The sequence below is a fragment of the Silurus meridionalis genome, chromosome 4 (assembly GCF_014805685.1).
Source record: "Silurus meridionalis isolate SWU-2019-XX chromosome 4, ASM1480568v1, whole genome shotgun sequence".
NCBI lineage: Eukaryota > Metazoa > Chordata > Actinopteri > Siluriformes > Siluridae > Silurus > Silurus meridionalis.
This window is the reverse complement of record NC_060887.1, coordinates 26,184,878-26,207,121: the sequence shown is the minus strand read 5'-3', so window position 1 is coordinate 26,207,121 and position 22,244 is coordinate 26,184,878. Positions and strand designations below refer to the sequence as shown.

The 22,244-nt window shown below is 39.6% G+C and overlaps 1 protein-coding gene across 1 annotated transcript in view; it reads left to right on the top strand.

The window, feature by feature from the left end:
* The window catches only part of emc2 (ER membrane protein complex subunit 2), a 29,262-nt gene extending 16,669 nt beyond the window's left edge, over positions 1–12,593 (top strand). Inside the window, exons 6-11 of the mRNA XM_046848041.1 lie at positions 1,905–1,990; positions 2,152–2,211; positions 6,017–6,098; positions 6,262–6,372; positions 7,718–7,822; positions 11,968–12,593. Coding sequence (XP_046703997.1) covers positions 1,905–1,990; positions 2,152–2,211; positions 6,017–6,098; positions 6,262–6,372; positions 7,718–7,822; positions 11,968–12,054 — 531 coding nt within the window. The 3' untranslated portion in view covers positions 12,055–12,593. The remainder of the gene's footprint in view (positions 1–1,904; positions 1,991–2,151; positions 2,212–6,016; positions 6,099–6,261; positions 6,373–7,717; positions 7,823–11,967) is intronic.
* Positions 12,594–22,244: the final 9,651 nt, after the last annotated feature.

Below are 22,244 nucleotides of genomic sequence, written 5' to 3'. Positions count from 1 at the left end.
GATTGAGTAACGGTCCAGATTGCTTAACATCTGTGCTCTCGTTCGAACAGTAACTGAAAATCATATGAGGTCAAATTCCCGTAATATTAAATCGTACAGTTCTGTAGAATGATTCATCATTTGCAAGTTCAGGTTTTCTATGTTAGGGTTCGTTCAGAGTTAAATCTAGATGGTTGTCAATAATGTGTGGGCGCTTCTCATCCTTGTGGTGATTAAAAAGCACTAAAGTTGATGGACGTCAGGGACATTGGTTCAGGAGATTGTGTTCTCCAATAAATCTTTTGCCTATGCACTGTATTAACATAAATCCATTCTTTAATTCCTTAATTCATTCCTTAATTCCCGCTGAAAGAAACATTATGGTCTGGAGTGTAGCTAAGGTGGACAGTTAAGTTTTAAATATATATTTGAGAGTGAGAGAGAGAGCGTGTGCAAGAGCAACATTTGAAAACCCTAGTTTCGTTTTCATTCATATAAAGTAGTATTCCGTAAGTGAGGATGAAAATGGCTGTGTAATCCCTTCGGCCTGTGGGCATGTAGAAACAGGAGTACAGCCATAAACACCCATCTCCTCAGTGTGAAGGCTTTCAAGTGCTAATTCAGAAAGAAAGAGTGCTGACAATGATATGGTCAGCCTTCTTGAAATTGCTACCTCTGGGAGAGTGATGTGTTTAACATGTCTTTACATGCTCCAATCAGTCTCCCCTCATTCTGGAAGGAAGAAGTTTAAAATACAGCACAGTGGCTCATTTTGTTCTTTGTACAAATATTTACAGTTCATTAAAACTTTATGTATTGCCAACATTACCAGGAACCCACAGATTTGTTGTACTAACAACATGTCAGTGTTCCATATAGATCATCTGCTGCTGTCTGTTTTTTGATGGCCTAATTAGGTATTAGGTTTCAGTTTGGGTTTGTGTAGCTGTATGAAGTTCTTTTGAAGTGTGTGTGTGTGTGTATGTGTGTGTCAGTGCTGTGTCTCAGCTGGGTGCACTCAGCAGAGCTGGTGGCTGTGCCTGCCTGTGTGATGGATAAGTGGATTTGGAGTGGGAACGGTGTCGGAACAGTTTCAGATTTATGGCCACTCAGATGTGACTCATGCCCCGCACAACAGGGTTTGGTCTGCAGTGTGGGAGTGAGGAAGAGCCACTCTATCAAATGCCAGTCCATAAATAATCTATGTGGCAAGACTGCACACTTCTATGGTTAAAGCTGCACTTGCGCGCACACGCACACACACACACGCACACGCACACACACACACACACACACACACACACACACACACACACACACACACACACACACACACATATATATATATATATATATATATATATATATATATATATATATATATATATATATATATATATAAACTTCTGGAAAAGTCGAAGCATTCGTAATACATTATGATTTAGATTGATGAGAGTCTTATCCGCCAGAAGGTCGCTTCTGAATTAAAAAGGGAACGTGATATGGGGCTTTTGCAAGCTGAGCTGAAGGACCTTCTGGGTTCATGCTGGCTTGAGCTTTAGATTACTATATTAATTTCTCCACATAATCATGATGAGTCACCACTTATCTGGTCTGGATAAATGGTCACCACTGCTAAGTAGCAAGCACATGATGTCAAAGTCTGAGTATCTCCATAATCAGCATGGAAGGAGCTTCATCATCATCAATAAAATACAATGAAACATCGTGTTTGTTTGGGTGCTGTGAATAAGACTGGTCAGAATGTAGCACAGACATGGAGGTGAAAGTGCACATTCCAGCAGGTCACTTCAGCGGCACCCTGATCATTTACACATCTCCTTGCTTACGTTCTTGTCTTTTTCTCACTCTGTCAAGCACTTGAAGCTTCAGAGCACTAATCCTCTGTTGATGTCTCTCCACAGGCAGCGAGGAAGCGCAAGATCGCTATTCTACGAGCGCAGGGCAAGAGCACTGAAGCCATTCGGGCGCTCAATGAATATCTGGACCAGTGAGTGTTTTACAAGCGGATTTGGGCCCCGCTTTCTCCTTCCCTTCCCCTCCACTTTTTTAATTAAAAGGGGCTTTGCCTTTTGATTGAGCTGGCCCCTGAGCCCTTCCTTAACCCCGCTTTTGTCTGCAGAAGAACCTAACTGTCACTTTGTCTTGCAGGTTTGTGGGAGACCAGGAAGCATGGCATGAGCTGTCAGAACTCTACATCAACGAACACGAGTAATGACAATTGATCTCTTATGTGTAGTTGGTTCGGTCGGTATTCGTTTTAGCATAAGAAAACAAGGCTTATTTCATTGTGATTTCGCACTGTTCATAGAGGTCAGCAAAGCTGTTAATGAAATTTCAGGAATTAGACCAAACTGACGCATCCTGTCTCCAAATCATGGTGTAGATTGGAATTAATTTGAAACCGGTAAGCCGCTTAGATATCCAAGCATCACACATCGTCTGCGCAAGGTTAAAGATGGACCGTCAGGCTGTCTGTCTGGGGGAATCCTGTAGGGGTTGTGGGACAGCCTGAGGGGAAATCCAGAGAAATGCCAGTCTCAGTCAGAGTCCTGCATTGAGCTCAGGATTTGTTTGTCACATGGAGTAGGGCTTTAATAAGATTTTCTCCTTAAGCCCTCTTTTATACTCTTAGGATAATAAGCACTGATATCTGTGTTGCCAGGGGTTTGTGTCTGCCAGACATAAACATTGTAGGAAAATAGTTTTGTTTGTGTCACTTCTTCTCTATCCCTCTTTAATTGTGTTTTTTATTTATTTATTTTTTTTTGGGTGGGTGTGAGAGAGATGGTCACCGTGGTTGAAGGGTGCACCCTATAGGAATGCAGGAGCCCTGTGAGGGAGCTGTATATTGGCTGGCTTGTGTTTTTGTGTTAGGGGCTTTATTGAGAGGATTACTGTCTCGCTTAGTTTTATAATATCCCACCATTCACTTTGACAACCCCCTGTCTACATGTGTGTCAATTTCTCTCTTTTGACCCCACGGTTTTCTTTCTTTTGACCTCAGTTCTCTTTCTTTTCTTTATTTTAGTTCACCGGTTTTTTTTTCCTTTCCCTTTTTCCCCATCCTTTTCCAGCAAGCAGTGCATTATCACCTTTCTTTCCATGCTGTTTAGAGAGTGCGAGAGAGACAAGGGAGAGATTCCCAGGAGGTGTGGTGGCTCTTGCTCTGTCAATAAAAACAAGACCTGTGAGTTAAGATGATGAGAAATAAGCTGTTGCAATATCTCTTTAGCGCCACCCTGCCAGCTGACTATATATGCAGTTGAGGTTTATGTTTCCTTGGCAGCTCGGCATTCTTAGATTTATTGCCTAGAAATATATCGAGGTTTTCCACATTTTGACACATTCCTTTGTGCTCCTTGTGGTACAGGATCATGAGTCCGGTATAAACTTTAGCATTTTCAGAACCTTTTTATTTGTACTGTACTACTTTATCTTCAGCAAGGTTTAAGATTGATGGTTCAGAATCTCAGGAAAATATTTGTGCCAGCATCAGGACGATTTGTGTTTGATGGAATCTGTAAAGCACTTCTGTAAGATGCTCGGGGTAAGGACTCGCCTGCCAAAAATGTTAATTTTAAGTTGATGGAATTAACCCCCTCTAATGAAGCCCATAAGTGCTTGGCATGCTAGAATTATTATTTGTGTTTTTAAAGTCCTGTAGTATAAAATTGGCATTGACTATGCTGAAGCTCAGGTGGGGTAAATTGAGCTCTGTAGCTGTGTGGCTTGTGCTGATCACTTTTCCTCCTCCAACTCCTCCCTGCCTCTCTTCACTCTTCTGCAGCCTGGGCAATGGCAGGAGCACATCTGAAAGTCTTTATGGAAAGGAAGTGGTAATTGCAAGCAGCCTGCAACCTTCTGAATGGCCTGTTCACCACTTCTTTCTTAACCCCCAGACACACACAAACACACACACACACTCTCTCTCTCTCTCTCTCTCTCTCTCTCTCTCTCTCTCTCTCTCTCCTTTTTTCTCTTTCGTTCTCCCTCTTTCACTGTCTGCCTCCTTCCCTGATCTTTGATGTCTCTTAAACTTACTCCAAATCATCTGATAGACTGTTCATGTCGTGAGAGGAAGTAATGCCAGAATGATTCCCGCCAAAGGACTTTATTTATTTTTTTGATTCAGAGTACCATACCACAAGCCAGCATTAGATTGCTTTGTTGCATTTCAATTATATTTTACAAACTTGACACTAATGGTCTGATCTGTGGATTTTTAACATTTCTTATAGTGTGAGCAAAACATGCTGTGTGGTATTTTTTCTCTCTCATTACTTGGTTATAATTTAATAACCAGAACTGATGGGTAAACATGCCTTCAGTGAATTAACATGCACTAGTTCCTGCCAGATTTAGCTTTTTTAGCCCTTCTAGCGCTGACATTTTGGTGACCTTCTCTTATACCATGCGATGATCACACTGTGTTTTAGTGTTTCATACAGAGGTAATCTACAGCTGGCACCCTTCAATAGGAGTAGGACAATAGTCAGCATTAGGGTCTGACCAACACCAGACAATCTGGTTTTGTACCATGTTGATTAGGATCTGAATAAGACTTTCTTGCTGGTGGGTAAAATTTTTTCCCAGAGATTTTAGTTAGACGGCTGTAAAATACACAAACTTCTCCGTTTAAATGCTGAGCAGAGAGAAGGTTCTCCACAATTATTATTGAAATGATTATTGAAATAGCTACGTATCAGTAAAGAATGTCAAAATATTTTAAAGGAATTTAGCCATTTACAGAAGAACAGGCTTCAGTTACCAGTAAAAGTATAATTCTAGTGCTTTGGAGCAGTGGAATTTTTTTCTTCTTTTCTTATAACAAGTAAATCAGGACACTGATAATTTGGTAAAGACCTTGAGCAACTTCCAAAAATACATTTGGTCATATGTTTGTTATGTTTGTATAATTAGAAATATCCTTGGTCAAGATTTCACTATGCATTTTTGCACTTAGAGGTGTAAAGCTGCTCCAGGATTTTCGGAAAATGAGCTCTTCTTTATTCTGTGCAGTTTCACTTGTCTATAATTTCCATACAAAGCAGTATGTAAATTATTTTCAATGATCTTTTATGACATTTGAATTAGATATGGCAGAGCTACTTTGTAAAATAATTGTACGTTTATTTTGTTTGGTAAAATTGATTACAAAAAGAACCATGCTGTAGCCTTCTGACTGAAACTCTGTAGCACTTGGTTATGATTGGTATGGTTTGATAAAATGACGTGTCCCTGAAAAAAGCAAGATGAAAAATTCTCATACAAGGGACTCGTGAGGTTGCGGAGCCTTTAACCAGCCCTTTAAAATCATCTGCAGGTTTTGGACACAGTCTTAGCTCAATTTGTGCATTGCGGATTTGTCATGATAGTCTTTGTGGAGCTTTGTGCCGCAAAATTATTTGATTATTTGTGGGAGGGAACAGTTGGAAAGAGTGTGTCTATGTATGTGAGAATTCCATCGTCTTCTCTGATTCAGCCCATGAAGGGGAAAGTGTCTGTAAGACACGAAGTGGTTGCAGATTAGCCTGGAGTTCATAGCTCAGCAACTCGCAGAAAGAAGTGATCTCATCTGAAAAGTGACAGTGTGTTGCTGCTCAGCAGTGACCTCAAGAAACAGTATTAAGCCTGGAGGGAAAAGGCAGACAGATTGATACTATGTGCCTAGAAATGTGGTAGATCTCACACTCTCTCTCCTTTCTCCTCATCAGTTTCCAAGAACATATGAGACGGGGAAAATAGGCCAGAATTGCCAATGCTAATGCAAAGCTACATTCATCATTTCGCCATATGGATGTTCGCACACACTTTTCCATCAGTTCTTATAAAAGCTGATAAAAGGAAGATCTTGGGTAGAGTCGTTTTCTCGCTGTCAGCACGTCTAAACCCCCTCGACTCTAGCAGCCACTAAGCTACACCAGTATACAGCAGTTCATTTTTGTGTAGGAAGATGCTTATGAAACATCCCGATCATTAATTACTTTGTTTGCTTGTTTGTGTACACTTTTAGTTATGCCAAAGCAGCTTTTTGTCTGGAGGAGCTGATGATGACCAACCCACACAATCACCTGTACTGTGAGCAGTATGCAGAGGTACCGTAACTGACAGCTTGTTTTAACCTTGTGGGTGTCTGTCAGTATGTTTCTTAGTTTAACCGAGTCATATTGTGCTCTTCTCCATTGCACGAGACTCTTCAGCTATTTTGCCACTGTCAGGATGGTCTTCTGAGGGCATCTGCGTTGTTTTCGCTCCTAGGTGAAATACACTCAGGGCGGCCCGGACAACCTGGAGCTGGCTAGGAAGTATTTTGCGCAGGCACTCAAGCTGAACAACAGAAACATGAGGGCCTTGTTTGGCCTCTATATGGTGAGTCACAACTTGCACCAAAGCTAAAGAAAACAAACACCTCCTCTTCTCCTCCTGGCATATTGAGGTTCTGCAGGAGGAGCAGAGACGTTTTACGCCTCAGAAACGACTGGTCAGTGCTGACTCAGACCGTGTTCCTGCCTCTTACCTCAAAAAAGCCACGATCTGCATCATTTCTGAAATGGAACGCCGCAGACTTTTTTTTGCGGGGCATTTTCATGTTTATGACGACGATAAATAAACTCCCAGCAATAAAACAATGGAAGAGAGCCGGTTGTCGCTCTGTCCAACGTGGTCCAGCTGCGTAGTTTAGGACGTATCTGCGCTGAATAAGCCTTTCATCTGCGTATTTATTTAAACAGGAAGTTGTCTATTAACACCAATGCATCATTTGTAAGTGACTCCTGACATAGGAACACAAATAGCCAGCTGGGAGTAGAAGCGAGGCAGAGGAGGGTATGGGGCACCACACACAGGCGTGCACTGTTCTCTTACACGCATGTACACACAAACACGCATGACTCTCACAAGAGTCCAGACATGGCAGTCCGGCAGTCACAATGCTTTGATGTAGAACGAACAAGGAATAGGTCTTTGCTGTTGGCACTTGCTGTATTTTGCCCATCCAGCTGGCTTCCATACTGTTATTTTATGTTGAGATACTCGGATAGTCCCAGTCCCCGATTTCTTAGAAGCTTAAATGCTGTATCTAATATTAGTAGCAGACACACAGCAGCATTGAGGGACATTTTCTAGACATAGTGTCTTGTAATCATGCCTAAAGGTGATATTTGCGGTTAAAAATCATAACATACCGTGCCAGAACTAGAGGAGTATTTGTTTAGTGTGCAGTTAAAATTTCAGCATATCCACAAAGAGGACTTTCATGTCCAGCCCGTTCGCCTGTGCTGGCTTTTGCCGTGTGCGACTGAGTAAAGTTAACATGGTATCGATATGGGCTTTGTGGTTGTCAAGGAGAGAGCTTTGGGTGGCATGGAGTGTATGATTCACGGTGCACTGCACGAGCCACACGCCGCTTCCCAAACATTCATGTCCCTGTCAGCACCATTTATCTCTACGTTTGGAGAAATGAGGCTGCATTAAAGGACATGCCGCACCAGGGCTTTTAATGCAATCAGCAGGGAAGCTCATTTTTTCCCTCTCTCTAAATGCTGTGACATCTTTCCACATTTTTACAGCTTGTATAAACTGTGCAGTCCTTCTCTCTCTCTCTCTCTCTCTCTCTCCCCTATAACCATGCACATAATTATTTTTGATATTTTGATTTACACACACACACACACGAGTACTGAAAGTGATTCTGATTTGCTCTTTATCTTTGTAGTCAGCAAGTCACATAGCCAGCAGCCCTAAAGTGAGCGCAAAGGTTAAAAAAGACAACGTGAAGTACGCTGCCTGGGCTGCCACTCAGATCAACAGAGCCTATCAGGTGAGACACATGCATATCTCTGTCTGCTCTGCCTACACACTGGATCCTCTCTCTGCACTCCTGCCCAGGCCGGGCTCAACTAATGTGTTGACTTAAGCCCACACAGCCCAACTTTTTGTTACACAGCTGTTTTTTGTTTGTTAAAGCACTGCTATCGATTCCTTCTTAGAATGAATCATACCAGCCTGTGCCAAATTCTGGTGTCAGGTCCCGGTGAGAGGAAAATATGCACCACTAACATCAGTAAATAACAGACAAGAGTAGGGATTCTAGGAAAGGAAAAACTGAAGTGCTGCTCAGATGGTATCACTAAAATGGTTTATGATGTTGCTATGGCACAAAGAGCATAAATGTACACTTTATAGAAATAGGAACTGCCATCAGGACAACATACGCTGCTTAATTTAAGCTTTGACAGTTAAAAGTGTTATAAAGTGGCTCTTATTTAGACCACACACACTTGTAATGTACCTCCTGTTTTAAAAGGACTCCTGTTGAAAATCCCCATCCTGAATTTTCATGCTGTTAGTGGGAGGTTCAGTGATATCTGACTTTTACATTGTGAGTCAGACAACCCATTAGAGCCTGTAAATGAAGAACATTTAGTAATTATTTTAGATATCAGTCTTTTACTTGTATACAGATGTGGATCAGACTAGTAAGGCTAGTTTTTCTGTGCTCTTTAAGCATATTGCTTGTTTTCGATTGGGCTTTGCGTTTCCCAAATGTATCATTCATCTCAATATATTAAGATTAAAGTGTTGACGGCTGGCAGGTAGAATGTCTTCACTAAAAACAACGGATATCAATCTAATTTCTCTATGCTCCTCATCAGTGCATTGTCAATTGAAAGCATTTATTTGAATCTGATAGAAGTCCTGGATTTAAAGAAAAGGGCACTGGTTTAGGAGGACAGTTGGGGAAAAAAGTTCCGTCCTTAAATTCTTAACGTACCCTGAGATTCGTTAGAATCTTCTCCTAAGCTAGCATGAACTTTGGCTAATACAAAACAACTTCACAGTAAACTTGTGTGAGAATTTTCTTTTTTTTTTTTTACGTCACCCTTTGTGTTGCTTTTAGAAAGCTAAACATATTGAAAGCTGATGTGCCCCAGGCACTGATTGTGGTGGTGAAGGTAATACTTAGTTGTTTATTTCATAAGAGTAACAACCACACTACTTCACTGTTCTAGTTGTCCACATTACCTCATGAATTAGGCGAGGTGTGAATCATAGGATGCGGTCGCTCAACCTTTCCGAAGAATCCGCTCGCGGCACATGCTGCCTGCACTTTACGGTCAGGTGCGTTTTTCCATGTCATTTTGCAGTCAGAGAGCTGAGCTTTTCCTAGCCTCCACACTCTTTTGAAGAGAAGGATAGTCCATCATGCTTTGATGTCTCTTTGAAAAAGAAGTTAAATGGCATCTTGCCATTAAGCAGTTTATGTCAGTCTGATGGATGTTTTAAGGTGTGGCACCGTCAAGAAGTTTGCAAGGTCGCCTACCTGGTACTTGACCTGCCTTTATGTGATGGGAGAGTCGGGGCAGTATGTCACACAAATGACATCTTAGCACCACTTACCACAGTTGTTAAGAGGTCAATGAAAACTGTTGTGAGACGGCTTCTGTGATTCGAATACCTTTTCAGCGCTTTTCTCAGTACAGTAATATAAGGGAGAGGGAGAGTATTGCCTGGATATAATTGCAGCACACTTCAATAAGCTTTCCATGGCTAAGGGTTATAAAGAGTTTTACTGTGAAAGGCAGTATATTCCATGGAACAACATTTTTGAAATACTTTATTTGCACTTTAAAAGACTTCAATGCAATAAATGGTGGTTGGTGTTAAAATTGTTCTACACACTGAAGCCGTCTCACCGAAAGTGAAATGCCGTTTTGGAGAGGTCGTCACCCAAGTGAAATGTATGGCCCAGAGATGGACATGTTCTTTTAAATGGGTTTAGTGTACATGATATTCATTTATGAAGACCATATCATCTGAACAAAAAAAAAGTAATTAGTTAGAATTGTTTGAAAGTAGTTTTAAAGGTCATGTTACAAAAAAAAAAAAAGACACCAGAAATAATATTTATGGCAAACCAGACATCATAAGGCATCACTGAGCCTTCGAAGAATTGAATTCTGGAATTGAATTTTGGAGCTCAGTATACCATGGTTTGACATTTTCACAGGGGTGATACTCTAATTTCATAATATCAGGGTTATTAAAAAAAAAGCCTGTGAAGAACGTATCTGATGTTAAAAAGGATAACCCTTGCCTAAAACATCTCAAGTCTCTGACAAGTCTTTTTAAATTTAGTTTGTTTTAATATGCTAGAACTGATAGACGGGTCTAAAATCGCAGAGACACTTTAGTAATAAGTACATTACCCCAGCTCCGTAAACTAGTCCAGTCCAAATAGGGCTTAAGATCCATGACACCGTAAAAACCCTCTTTACAACTGAAATCATCTTTTACATTTTTCATAGTGTGCGTGATGAGTGAAGGCCTCCTATTCCTCTGGGGCTACCTCATTAGGAATAAAAAGGCCTAAACTAAATGAAATTGTAATCGTTTTGAGAAAATACAAATTCTGCCATGTAAACCTATTACTGCTGTTGATGAGGCCCATTTGCTTAAGGGACAAAATGCGCTTCCTCAAATCTCTGTGCGATTTCTGCCTTTTGGCCCATTCATCATTTCCTTGTACAAGATACACACTTTTTTAAAAATGTTTTATTACTGTGCTCTTGTGAACACTTGATTTGCCACAACACGGTATTCAGAGTTTTTATAAAACCACACGAATAATAACAGGGATTGGATTTCTGACGGTCTCTTCTTCTGGGGCTATAAATCCCTCTACCAGTCCACACAAACGTGTGAATGACCGGCGACTCATGCGCACGTTTAGTTTCCATTCCAGGTCACTAAATTCTAGCACTAAACCCGCACCCACCAGTCCTTACTATGGACCTTCATCCACACGCTTCTGATTTTCAGCGGAGGAAAGGGGTAGTATTGAGATGCTCCTTAGAGATGCACAGCCACCAAAAATCTTAACTTCAGCAGTAGTTTGAATACAGATTCACGCTGTTGCTTGATCACGATCAACACTTTACATAAAAATAGCGTGCTTAAGAAATAATGGAACAACAACATATGCGCATGTCTCATGTAAACAGTCCACTAAACCTTTCAGTGAGAATGATTTTAATCAGAATGACAAAACAGTGTACATTTAAACGTGGCTAGTGGGAATGCAGACAAATGCGTGTGTCCATCCAGAAACAGCACTGCAGTATACTCAGCTATGCTCTGTCTGTTTCTAGCCCTGTTTACAGAGTGAGTTCACTTTAACTACATGCTCCCTTCTTTGGCTAGTGCCAGTGTGCGATACACACACACTTCAATTGGAGAGAACACTGTGCTAAGCAATGGGCATATGTTCTGTTTCTATGTATGCTTCTTAGAAAGGCTAATGAGGAGAAACTGAGTGCAGGGCCTTTCACCTAATTTATACAGGTCTGTAGTATGGCTGGGTGGAGGGATGTGGAAGCTTGTGGCATGGCTGAAGTGGTCATTTTTTTTAATAGGGCAGAGAAGTGCTTAGGGTTTCTTGGGATGAGTCATACTGGATGGAGAAATTGTGTATGTGAGCGGTGGCATGTTTGGGCAAATAACCATAGACCAATAAGCGTCTGACTCATTAATATTTGTTCCTTTCATACATTGTTCCTTACACAGGGCAAAAGAAGAGAGAAACGCTGCCCTTCGAGACTCAATTAGCAACTCAATTAGGTGACGTCAGAGCTCAATCCTCAGGGGTCAAAGAGTTGGCACCAAACCTGTTTCATTTCTTATTGCAAGTTTACGCTTCCAGTTAACTGAATTCATTTTACGCATTATTCATCCTTCGAAGCTTGGATCCAGTATGTGATATGGAATATTGTTGTTTAAATACCTATCATTTAACATAACCTATTTGTAAGGTAATATCTCTTTCCTGTTGAATCAAATAAACCACAAAGTTTGGGTTGAACCATGATCTCTAGAGAACCATTATGAATTAGGCAATGTCCTCGCCTCAACCCTTTTATTCTCTGTCAATCCCTGCCCCCTCTCTCCCCTTCTCCTGTCTCTCAGCTCGCTGGCCGTGGGAAGAAGGAAAACAAGTGTTCGATGAAGGCAGTAGAGGAGATGTTGGAGTCCATGCAGATCACCATGTCCTAAGCCTCAATTCTCTTCTCCTTAGCCTCGGTCACCACAACAGCATGGCAGCGCTCCCTGCACACTGCAGCCCAGCACCACCCACAAAGCAGAGCGGCGTGGACCACCCTGGCCGCCCCCACCACATTCTCACACTCACTTGTGTTTTGCTTTTTGTTTTCTTTTTTTTTCCCACCCCTACAGTCCTTACTTGTCCAACAGTCCAGTTTTCAAGGCCCCCTATTCCACATATTAATTTTGTTATAAATCTGCCTGAAAGGACATGAACTGCCGAAAAATAACATGCGCAGGTGTATATAGGTGGTATGCTAATACATGAGCAGTGTCTGGGTGTGCTATTAATGTTTTTGACAGCACATGTAGATGATTTAATATAAGATCAGGTGTGCTAATGTTAAAAAAGACTGTGAATGATGTGTATAGAAAGAGCAGGTGTGGTTTAGATGAGTAGATGAAAATGAGTATGCACTCTGCCATTTGTAATATGACTTGTGTCCATTTTGGTTGCCTGTCCTTCTAATAAAAAATCGTCACTATTTGAACGACATGCATTCATTGTTTTAATGTTCAGTTCAATGTAAGAAGTGACTGGTAAAGTGTGTATGTCTTCTCCATCTTTTAAAGGTTGCTTGGCAAGTTGTTTTGGGTTGACCAGCTGCTCCCTGATCATCATCTTTCCACTAATGTGGGAGCAGCCGCTAAAGAGTCTGAACACAGTGCCCTGTGTTCCAGACGACTTTTCACACCAGACCACTGAGGTGCAAATGGTAAAAAAGAGAATAATAATCACCATTACCATGTTCATATAATCCACCCCCAGCTTACTTCTACAGAGGCAAAATGGCTTAGGCTGTGGAAATCAGAAAGCACCAAAGAACTGCCACAACGACTTATTCAGTACATAAAGAGAGACAGCGTGTGAGAGGTGCTGTGAAAAGCGGGTTTGATTTCCTAGTTCAGTGAACAGGTTCGGTGTGATTGCTGCATTGCATTGGGCGGAACGAGGGTCTTCTTTTCTCGCTCACCCATACAAGGTCAGCTGCTACTTCCATCTTTTTTTTTGTTTATTAGGTCACAGCAATTGTCTCATAATTTTACATTCAGTCTGGTGGAAAAGTTGAGCGTTGACTTTATGGCTTCTTATTTTTTGTCACGCAGCAAGCCAAAGTTGTTGTAAAGGGGTCGAGAGCCCAAAGTAGCAGCGGTGAAACCCATATACACGTCAGATTTAATACTTTGGTCAGTGGATGTGTCTGCGTTTAACTCCACATTCCACCCTACCCGAGCCAATGAAAGCCCAGAGACTGACAGAGTGGTTATTTTTACACGAACCACTGAGCCGAAGTGCGCCTTTTGAAGAACCATCCAGGATGGGGGACTTGAGACACTATCATTTACATGTGGATCCTGTCTCCTAGGCAACTGAGGGATGAGGAAGTAAATGGCTTCTCTTGTAAAAGTCATTAAATGCTTGTAAGTGGTTTGTAAAAGAGCATGTCAATCACTTTGATGTGTGAATGATATGTTAAAGACTTCGACACCTAGCTAAAGTTAACGCAATAGTGCCATCTGTAGTCAAGGGGTGGGAGGGTGTTTCCAAAATGTTGATTTGTCGCGGATAATATTGCGAAAAAAACCAAAGGAATTTCAAGTAAAGCAAATATCTCGCTGCAAATACTGAAAGAAAATAATGTGCACTAAGAATACAAAGGCCTGTGTTTGATTCCAAAGTACATAAATGAGCCAAAAGTATGTGGTCACCTGTTACATGATTTGTGGCTATAGCATTGATATGGTGTGCGTGACCCCGAAAGTAATTACATTCCACTAGATTTTGAAACGTTGCTTTAAGTTCTGCCACAACAGCAATAGTCCACCTTTGCCCCTGTCAGATTTCCAGTTCATTCCATAGGTGTTTAGTGAGGTTGTGGTCAGCGCTTTGACCTATTAAATGCTTCCTAATCGACCATGGCAAACAATGTTTTTATAGAGCGTATCAAACTTTTTATAGATTGTCTTGGTAAAAGTTTGAGTTTGGGCTGTTTATTTTAAAGAAGGGAACTCCTTCTACGATGGCATCCAAAGATAAAAATGCATACATATGGGAGTTGTGGCCGGGTGTCCACACACAAGCAGTTTGTTTATACAATTTGCACAATTTTATTCACTGAACCATGCAAACATACATCCACATACATCCAGGGGCAATTTAGTCCAACGAATGCACAGACCAGCATGTTATTAGACACTGGAAAAACCCAGAGACACTCAAATATTTTCACAGATACTAATCCAAGCTCAGGCTTAAACTTTGGAACTATGAAGATTTGAGGCAGCAGTTTTACCCAATGTGTGCATCCATGTTGCCCATTTAATGTCAAAATACATTTAATAGTAGTGCATGTTGTCTAGGTCTTATCTGCCTTACTAAACAGAGGAATGAAGTGGGTTTTAGTTTTTATATTTGAACAATGGATCATGTATTAATCTGGTGTCAGCAGTTTGCTTGTACTAGTAACAGGATTTCACTCTTATTAGTCATTTCACATTTAATCATGGCCAAACGTTCTTAAGGCAAGCTGTATGGCCTGGAAAGTGTATTCATGGAAAGCAGGTGACTGTAAGCTGGTAGAAAAGAATGGATGTCTGCTTCGCATTATACACTTAAACCCCTGCAGATTCACATCAGTGGAAGACTCAACAGTGATATTAATCACTGGTACTCCATATGTCATCACCACACTGACCAGCTTCTTGCGGAGAGCTGGTGAATGTGAGAGAGTGTCTCTGTGCTCCAGTAGGATTTTTCACTGAGAGGAAAAACTGTAAAAAGCTGATGAGAGCATGCAGGTCTCTCTGGAACAAGAGTGAATACCTTTAACAGTGAAAGTGTAGGACTATTTAGTAGATATCGTACACCTATTGCTGCTTCAAGGCAAAGGACAGGAGCACTAATGTTTGATCAGGTACTTTTATTTAATATACTGCATACAGTCCTTGCTAAACATGCAGTTATAAAGTACTGTTTGGAAAGTGAAAATAACTCCAGTCAAAACCATTTTAATTTGATTAACTTATTGACTTTTGACTCTCCTGTTCGAAGTGCAATGCACTAAATGAAATTTCCTGGAACAATGTGTTCCCACAAGCGATCATCTTCCAAGAACAGAGCAGGCCATGATAAACAGCCCAGATGCTTTTGACCAGAAGCTTGCCTTCTTGAGTTTACCTGTCATTTACTGAACTGTCCAAGCATTTAAGCAATACCGAAACATATTCAATACTTTGTTTATTCCAGACCTAACTGATTTATTTCTGGACTTGTTTTAAAATGGCAATTACACAAAGCAGTTCAGAACTCTGGGGATGTATTGAAAGTATTCCTCTGATTCTAATTATTCTTCAAAATAATGTATACCAACCCGAAAACCATTTCTCATGCTAATATATGGAAATTTAATTTGCTCAATGTACCAGATATTATGTGACGCTAAATGAAGTTTAAAACTAACAAAGTTTGGAAGCTAAAGCAAGAATAGTTTAACGATACATGCAGGTATTATTTTTATACAGTACGCTGGATATAACCTTGGATATAGAGAAATGTATAATGCCTTAATTGTGTGCATAGGGCACAACTGAAATGTAACACATCTGTGTTTTGGTGTATGCAAAATTGTTCTAACCTATAATACAACAGTATGCTTCTTAGCAATACCCAACACTTTGTATATTTCTATTGTTTCTGCACAATAGCCGGTACGCTGAAAAACTCCCCTGCATGCATGATGTGTTCAATTATAAGAGGGGAAAGAGAGACGTGCTGCACAGTACGCTGTTGTGACGTCCACCAAAATACTTTAAACCACAAGTTTTCTCATTGACCATCATTTTGCCTCAAAGGCATGCAGCTTGCCTCCATGAAGCTTAAAAGCAGAAGAAAAAGTCAGCCTGTCTTTTTATTGAGCTTCCTGAATTAATGATATTGGTAAGCACAAGATGGGTTTAATATAGGAGTAGCCCTATGCTTGGTGCTCAGGGTAAAGCATGCTGAGCTCTGCGGTGGGGCTCTGAGGCTTTGTGTTGTCATTCAGAGATGCTGTCTCCTAGGTTAAATAAGTAAGAATCCCATTTCTGGGCATACAATCACATATGACTTTTTTATATTTTTAAGTGAACAGAAGTAAACACTACCTCTGCAGAACAGTTTAATCTCCTTTTTGAAATAATTAAATGGAAAATTTTTACAAACAGTTTTCATATAATTTTAGGTCAACTTTGTATTTAAGAATCAAATATAGAAACAACTGAATGATGATTATTTCATGAGCAAACGTTTGGATATCATACCAGTTTTCTAGTCTTATAACTTTTATAAGTTATAAGACTAGTTAACTTAATGAACAGTTATAACTTCTTATAGCTGTTCATTAAACTCTGCCACTGTCATTACTACTAAAAAAAAAAAATCTAGAACGAAGCAAATTTTTTGACACTTTTGCTAACAATGAAGAAACATGGGCTCTCATAAGCTGGTGAAAGATGATGTTAATTTAAATCGAAATGATACCTACAAAGCAGGGAAAGGCTTTAAAAAAAAAAAGTTTCTACTGACTGGAAAGACTGAAAGACAAAGAAAGAACTGCCGGTATGCTGAGAAGTAAAGCAAGGAACAACTCCCATATGATTGGAAGTTTCATCTGGCACAGGATTACAAAACTGTTTTACCCCGCAAATATGATCTGTAGGAGTGTGAAGAGTCAACAGAAAAAAAACCCTTATCAAAACCAACATCTAAAGTATGCAAATCAATATCTAGATAAGCCAGATGTATTTTGGAAACAATTGCTCTAAGCTGAGTGATTAATAAATGGAAAGTCTACTACTAGTACTATTATTTTAAAGGCTTTGTTGCAGAGGTTTAGTTTTTCCCCTTCGATATTAAACAAAATAAGTGATTTGGCCTTGCTTACTCAAATATTTTCGTGCAGCTGTGCCAAAAACCATGCCACTGGGTTTTAAACAGTGAATTCTACACACTCTTCATCTCTTTTTTATGCCTCACCCCGTGTTTTATTCCTGTTTCGCTTTCCAGGCCCCAAAACCATGTTAGTTGTTGAGGAATGGTGTTCAATCTACCATTTCCCATCATTCTTCTTTAAGTTCTTTTTGCAATGTTTTATTCTATCCTACAATACTACTTTCATTTTGGCAGCTCATGTCTACCCTTTTCTATGGGATAGTCCACAAGTTCCCAACCACAGTCTTGTCATACATATACCATTTATGTCATGACAAATTTTTCATAGCATGATTGGAAGTGCATTATGTTTATTTTATAGGTTTGTAAATAATAAATAAATACCAGTTATGACTTTTTTATGTAATATTAAAATAAAAAATAAATAAAAACGATTCCTGTTAAAGGTATCATTTTTAACATCATTCTTTTCAGCTTCATCTGATAAGCTTTCGTATTGTAAGTCTGGAATTACATTCATGACATATGTATCGTTTGGTGAACACAGACAATCAAAGTGATACAAACTGCAGTTAAATATAAGCACCTTCAAAACTCTGCTTGTCCAATCTTATGAGTGAATCAGAACAGCTTTCGAATATGTTCATCAAAAACCATGTCATTTTTTTCTTATTTGTCTAGACCAGATTGAGACTAGAACTAGACATTTTTTACTGGGGTCAGTTCATTGTGCAAAGTGTGTGTGTGTGCATGCAAGTGCTTTTCTGCATTTAAACTAACAACCACATTATTGATGGCCTCCACATGTTCTGAAGATAACCGTGGATGCGCATGGTTTGCTTTACCAGTAGGCTGTTCAGATTTCCTCACAAAAGAGGTTCAGTCTGTGCACAGAAACTTACAGTAATTGGCCACTGATCATTTAAGCAGAAATGATAATTGGGAGATGTGGAAAGGGTTAAGAGTTCCTAAAGATAAGATCTAAACAACTGTAGCCCATTCTGTCCTTGTTTTGTCTGAGATTGTTCCCTGTGGCGAATTCTCCTGCACATCTGTAGGGCATACAGCAGTCAGGCTGACAGCGTGGTCATGTTGAATCTGAATGCTCACTGTGTGAGTGCCTTTTAGAACAAGAATGTGACATCACAACATCGAGGATTGGTAAAACTCATGCGTCATTCAGTGCTGTTCTGTGATAACATCTCAAATTGATATTCTTTTTATTTAATTCCCATGCTTTGGATTTTGAAACCCCTGTATTTCACAGCAGAGCTTTATTCTTTTCTGTCTTTATTCTTTATCATTTTACCCAACGCAGCTGACATGGAGCATTACAGCTGCAGGGAAAGGAAGGCAGGCACTATTTCCATGGAGATGTGAGTTTAACAGATTAATGTTAAAACACTGGTGCAGAAAACGCACTGCGGCTTCTGCTATGCCTAAATAGTTGGCAGGCTACAGTGGCTACCATCTGTTTGTGGTGAGAGAGAAAAGGCAGAGTGGTGACCGCAAAAAGGCAAGGTAATCGTGATGGGTTCCACTGAGTCTCTATCTTCCTCACAATCAGCAGCAACACGTGGCTCACTGGAGAAATTACTGTCACAATTATCCTTCAGCTGGGTTAAATACCATCTCAGCTGGGCTAATGGCCACATTCTCTCTCACTTTCTCTGTGTCTCTCTCTGTGTCTCTCTCTCTGTCTCTCTCTTTCTCTCTGTTACCATTTTAGGCGAGACCTAACTGGTATCGGACCAAACGTTTTAAACAGTTTTCATGATGATTTGCCAGACAAAAAGCCACTATTACGTTTTAGGTGTATGCTTAGATTTATGCAAGGCAGTAGGCAGAAAAAAAATCTTAAACATTTAAAACAAGTTTAATCCAAAACATTAATTCTAGAAAGTGGATTAAAATGAGAATCGGTTTAAGCTTCTAGGCCTTCTCCTTTTTTTAATTCATTAGTTTTATCCTGGTCAGGGTCATGATGGATTCGAGAGCCTATCATAGGAACATTCACTGCCATGCGGTAGATTTACATCTGGATGGGATGTCAGAAGTGGGTACACACTCATACACACTTAGAGGCAATTGAGTTTAGCTAATTCACCCTGTTTCTTTTAGACAGTGATAGGAAAACAAACAAACATGAGGAGAACACAGATGATAGCCTGAGTTTAAGATTAAACATGGAAGCCTGAAGCTGTGAGACAACATTACATGACATGACATGCTTTGACAATTTGTGACTCAAAATTGTCTTGTAGTTTTAAATAATAATACACTTTTCAGGTTAAAGTTGTTTACATTGTTTTTCATTCAGTCCTATATCTTCAGAAACTGCTTTATGCTTATCAGGGATGGAGTAGGTATTATTAAAGTATTTTCAGTTAGTTTTGGATGCAAACGAGGTGATATCAAAACGTTTCAAGACTAAAAGTGCTAACTGGTGCTGTTATGACCACGTGCGTTACCACGTCTGGACAGCAAGTTAAAACAAAGTTAGATCATGGTGCAATTAGTCATTCGAGGTGTTTTGAGTTACACACATGCTTCAAGAATGGAAGAACTTTACTAGACGACGACGAGAGATCAGAAAGACCTTCAACGAGCACAACCCACGAAAATGTCAAAATCATTTGGCAACTTGTGCATGATAATTGTTAGAGAGCAATCCACATGATCTCACTTCTTCACTCACCCTACTTGCCAGATTTGGCTCCTGTGGACTTTGCCCTCTACCTGAAGATGAAGATCCAGCTCAAAGGTCACTGTTTTGAAATCATTGTGGAGATCCATAATGAAGGTGCTTGACACCTTCATTTGTATGGGTTGGGGTGGAAGATCCTTACCCCAGGCCTGATCACACTACGTCAGTACCTGATTTTACTAATACCCTTGTGGCTGAATGAGCACAAATCTCCATAAGCATACTCAAATATTTGTGAAATTATGATAGTATGATAGCTTACCCCCTGGTTCTCCAGTTTCCTCCCACCTACCAAAAACATGCCAGCTGATGAACTGACTGTAATGAGGTGTGAATGTGTGCATACATGAGTGTGTATATAGTTCCTTTTACAATCTGATCCAGGATGTATTCCTTCCAGTTTTCCCAGGACAGGTTCTGGATTCATCACAAAAAAATGCTCAGGTTTAACTGGCCATTTAAGATTAATGAATTGGTTAAGGTAACCAAATTTCAGTGCACTTAAATGAAACTTTATTCTCCTAGCTCCAGTAAGAAAGGTATGAGAGAGTTGACGATGTGTAAATGTAAACCTTACCACTGTCTTTTTTTTCTTCTTCTTACTCTGTTGAAACAAAATCAAAGAGTTGGAAAACCATTAAAATATTACATTCATGTTAAACCCAACTACTTGGAATGAGTTTCAACTTTTACTTTACAAGTTATATTTTGGATTGGGATTCTGTCTGTGGTATGAGCTCCATATGGATGCTTTGGTTTTGTTCTGAAGAGAAATGTGGGGACCATCTTGGACGTGGGGACCATGGTCCTTTGGGGCCTGTTGGTATGGGAATGTGAAGAGCACAGGGTCTTGCTATGCTCAGGAAGTTTATTCCGGTTACATGTGTGCTGGGTTTAGATTGACCACTTACCCCTGGCTCAGCATGAGATGCTATCAGAAGAGATTTATGAGCTTGGCTTTATAACCCCAAACGTCTTGGAGACAGCCCTGCCATTTTTCACCTCTGACAGATCAAGCGCTGACATTTTTCACATTGCTTGTCTTAACACTTGGCTCTCCATGGTGATGGAAGTGATGGAAGCAGTAAAAGACACTTGTAGGCTTGGTGACAATAAGAAATTTTAGAACAGTAGTGTTAGAGTTAAGACACATGTGGTAGCTAGAAGTACAGCAAATCTATACACACAATACACTGAAGTTATTAGATTTGTTTTGTATTTTTGCTTTGTAAAATGCAATTCTTGCAACAGCCACACTCAATACACACTGATTTATTTTTTATTTTTTTAAAAAGGCAGAACCAACCAGCAATTGTAAACCTGCTGACGGTGGTGTTTATTGCCCTGGTGTCAATTCCAGTACTGTAGCTTATTGTTATTATGTTATTTTATGGACAGTTTAACTATAGATACTTATATTCATTATTATCTAGAAATATGGAAATGGTACCAATATCAGAAACAATTTCAGTTACACATTGCAATACAAAAATACATTCTGTTTATGCATGTTTGCATATTATGTATCACAACTGAACAAATATTACTTTGCAAAATTGTATGACTGGCCTGGTGAGTGTAGAATGCACTTCAAAGTCTTCAGTTTAAATTGCATGCTACTGGAAAACAGCTATTATAAGCACTTTTTTATCTATCAACTTGCAGATTTAATTGAACCACTTTTAACCACATTTGTAATTTTTATTTACAAAGGAGTGCACACAATTAGCTTTGCTAGTTTGACTGGACTAGTGTAACAAGTGTCTTCTATTTAAAAAAATACTCAATATCTAAAAATATCTATAACCATATGCAGTGTATCATTTCAAATGAATGATATAAATGTAAGACTATAGGGTCTTTATTGGTCTTTTTGTTTTATAAAAATTGTCTTATTGTGCATTTTCTTTATAGACAAAATTCAATGTTCTTATACTCTATTCAATGACTAATATCTTCTTCTTCTTCCTCTTCTTCTTCTGCCTCTTCTTTCGGCTTCTTCCATTAGGGGTCACAACATATGAATAGCAGTATTTATTACTGCTATCATTGTCTTTCTGTCATATGACCAGAAACATCATTAAGTCCATATTTTGGGCAGATTACCCCAGATTATGCAATGTTAATATTGGCCTTAGAAAAAAGCATTTTACAAACTGAAGTTCTGCCATGAAATCCACATTAGTCTGCACTATATAGAGCACCTTTTAATAGATTAAATTTAAAATGTTACCTTTGTTTTGTTATATTAAAAAGCTCATTTAAAATAGTTTCATTTTTATGTCAGAGTGAGGCACACAGTGAGGGAGACTCGCAGTTTTGGCATAAGTATCTGAATGTCCTTCAATACACCAGCCAAAGCCTGGAGAGATGTAAACATCATAGTGCAACCACTCTGTCCAACCAATATGACCAAGCTCAAGAAGATCTTTGTCTCTTTTGTTTGTGCTACTTTACTTCATCCATTAAGAGAAAGGCATCACTGATCTGAATTATTTGTATGAG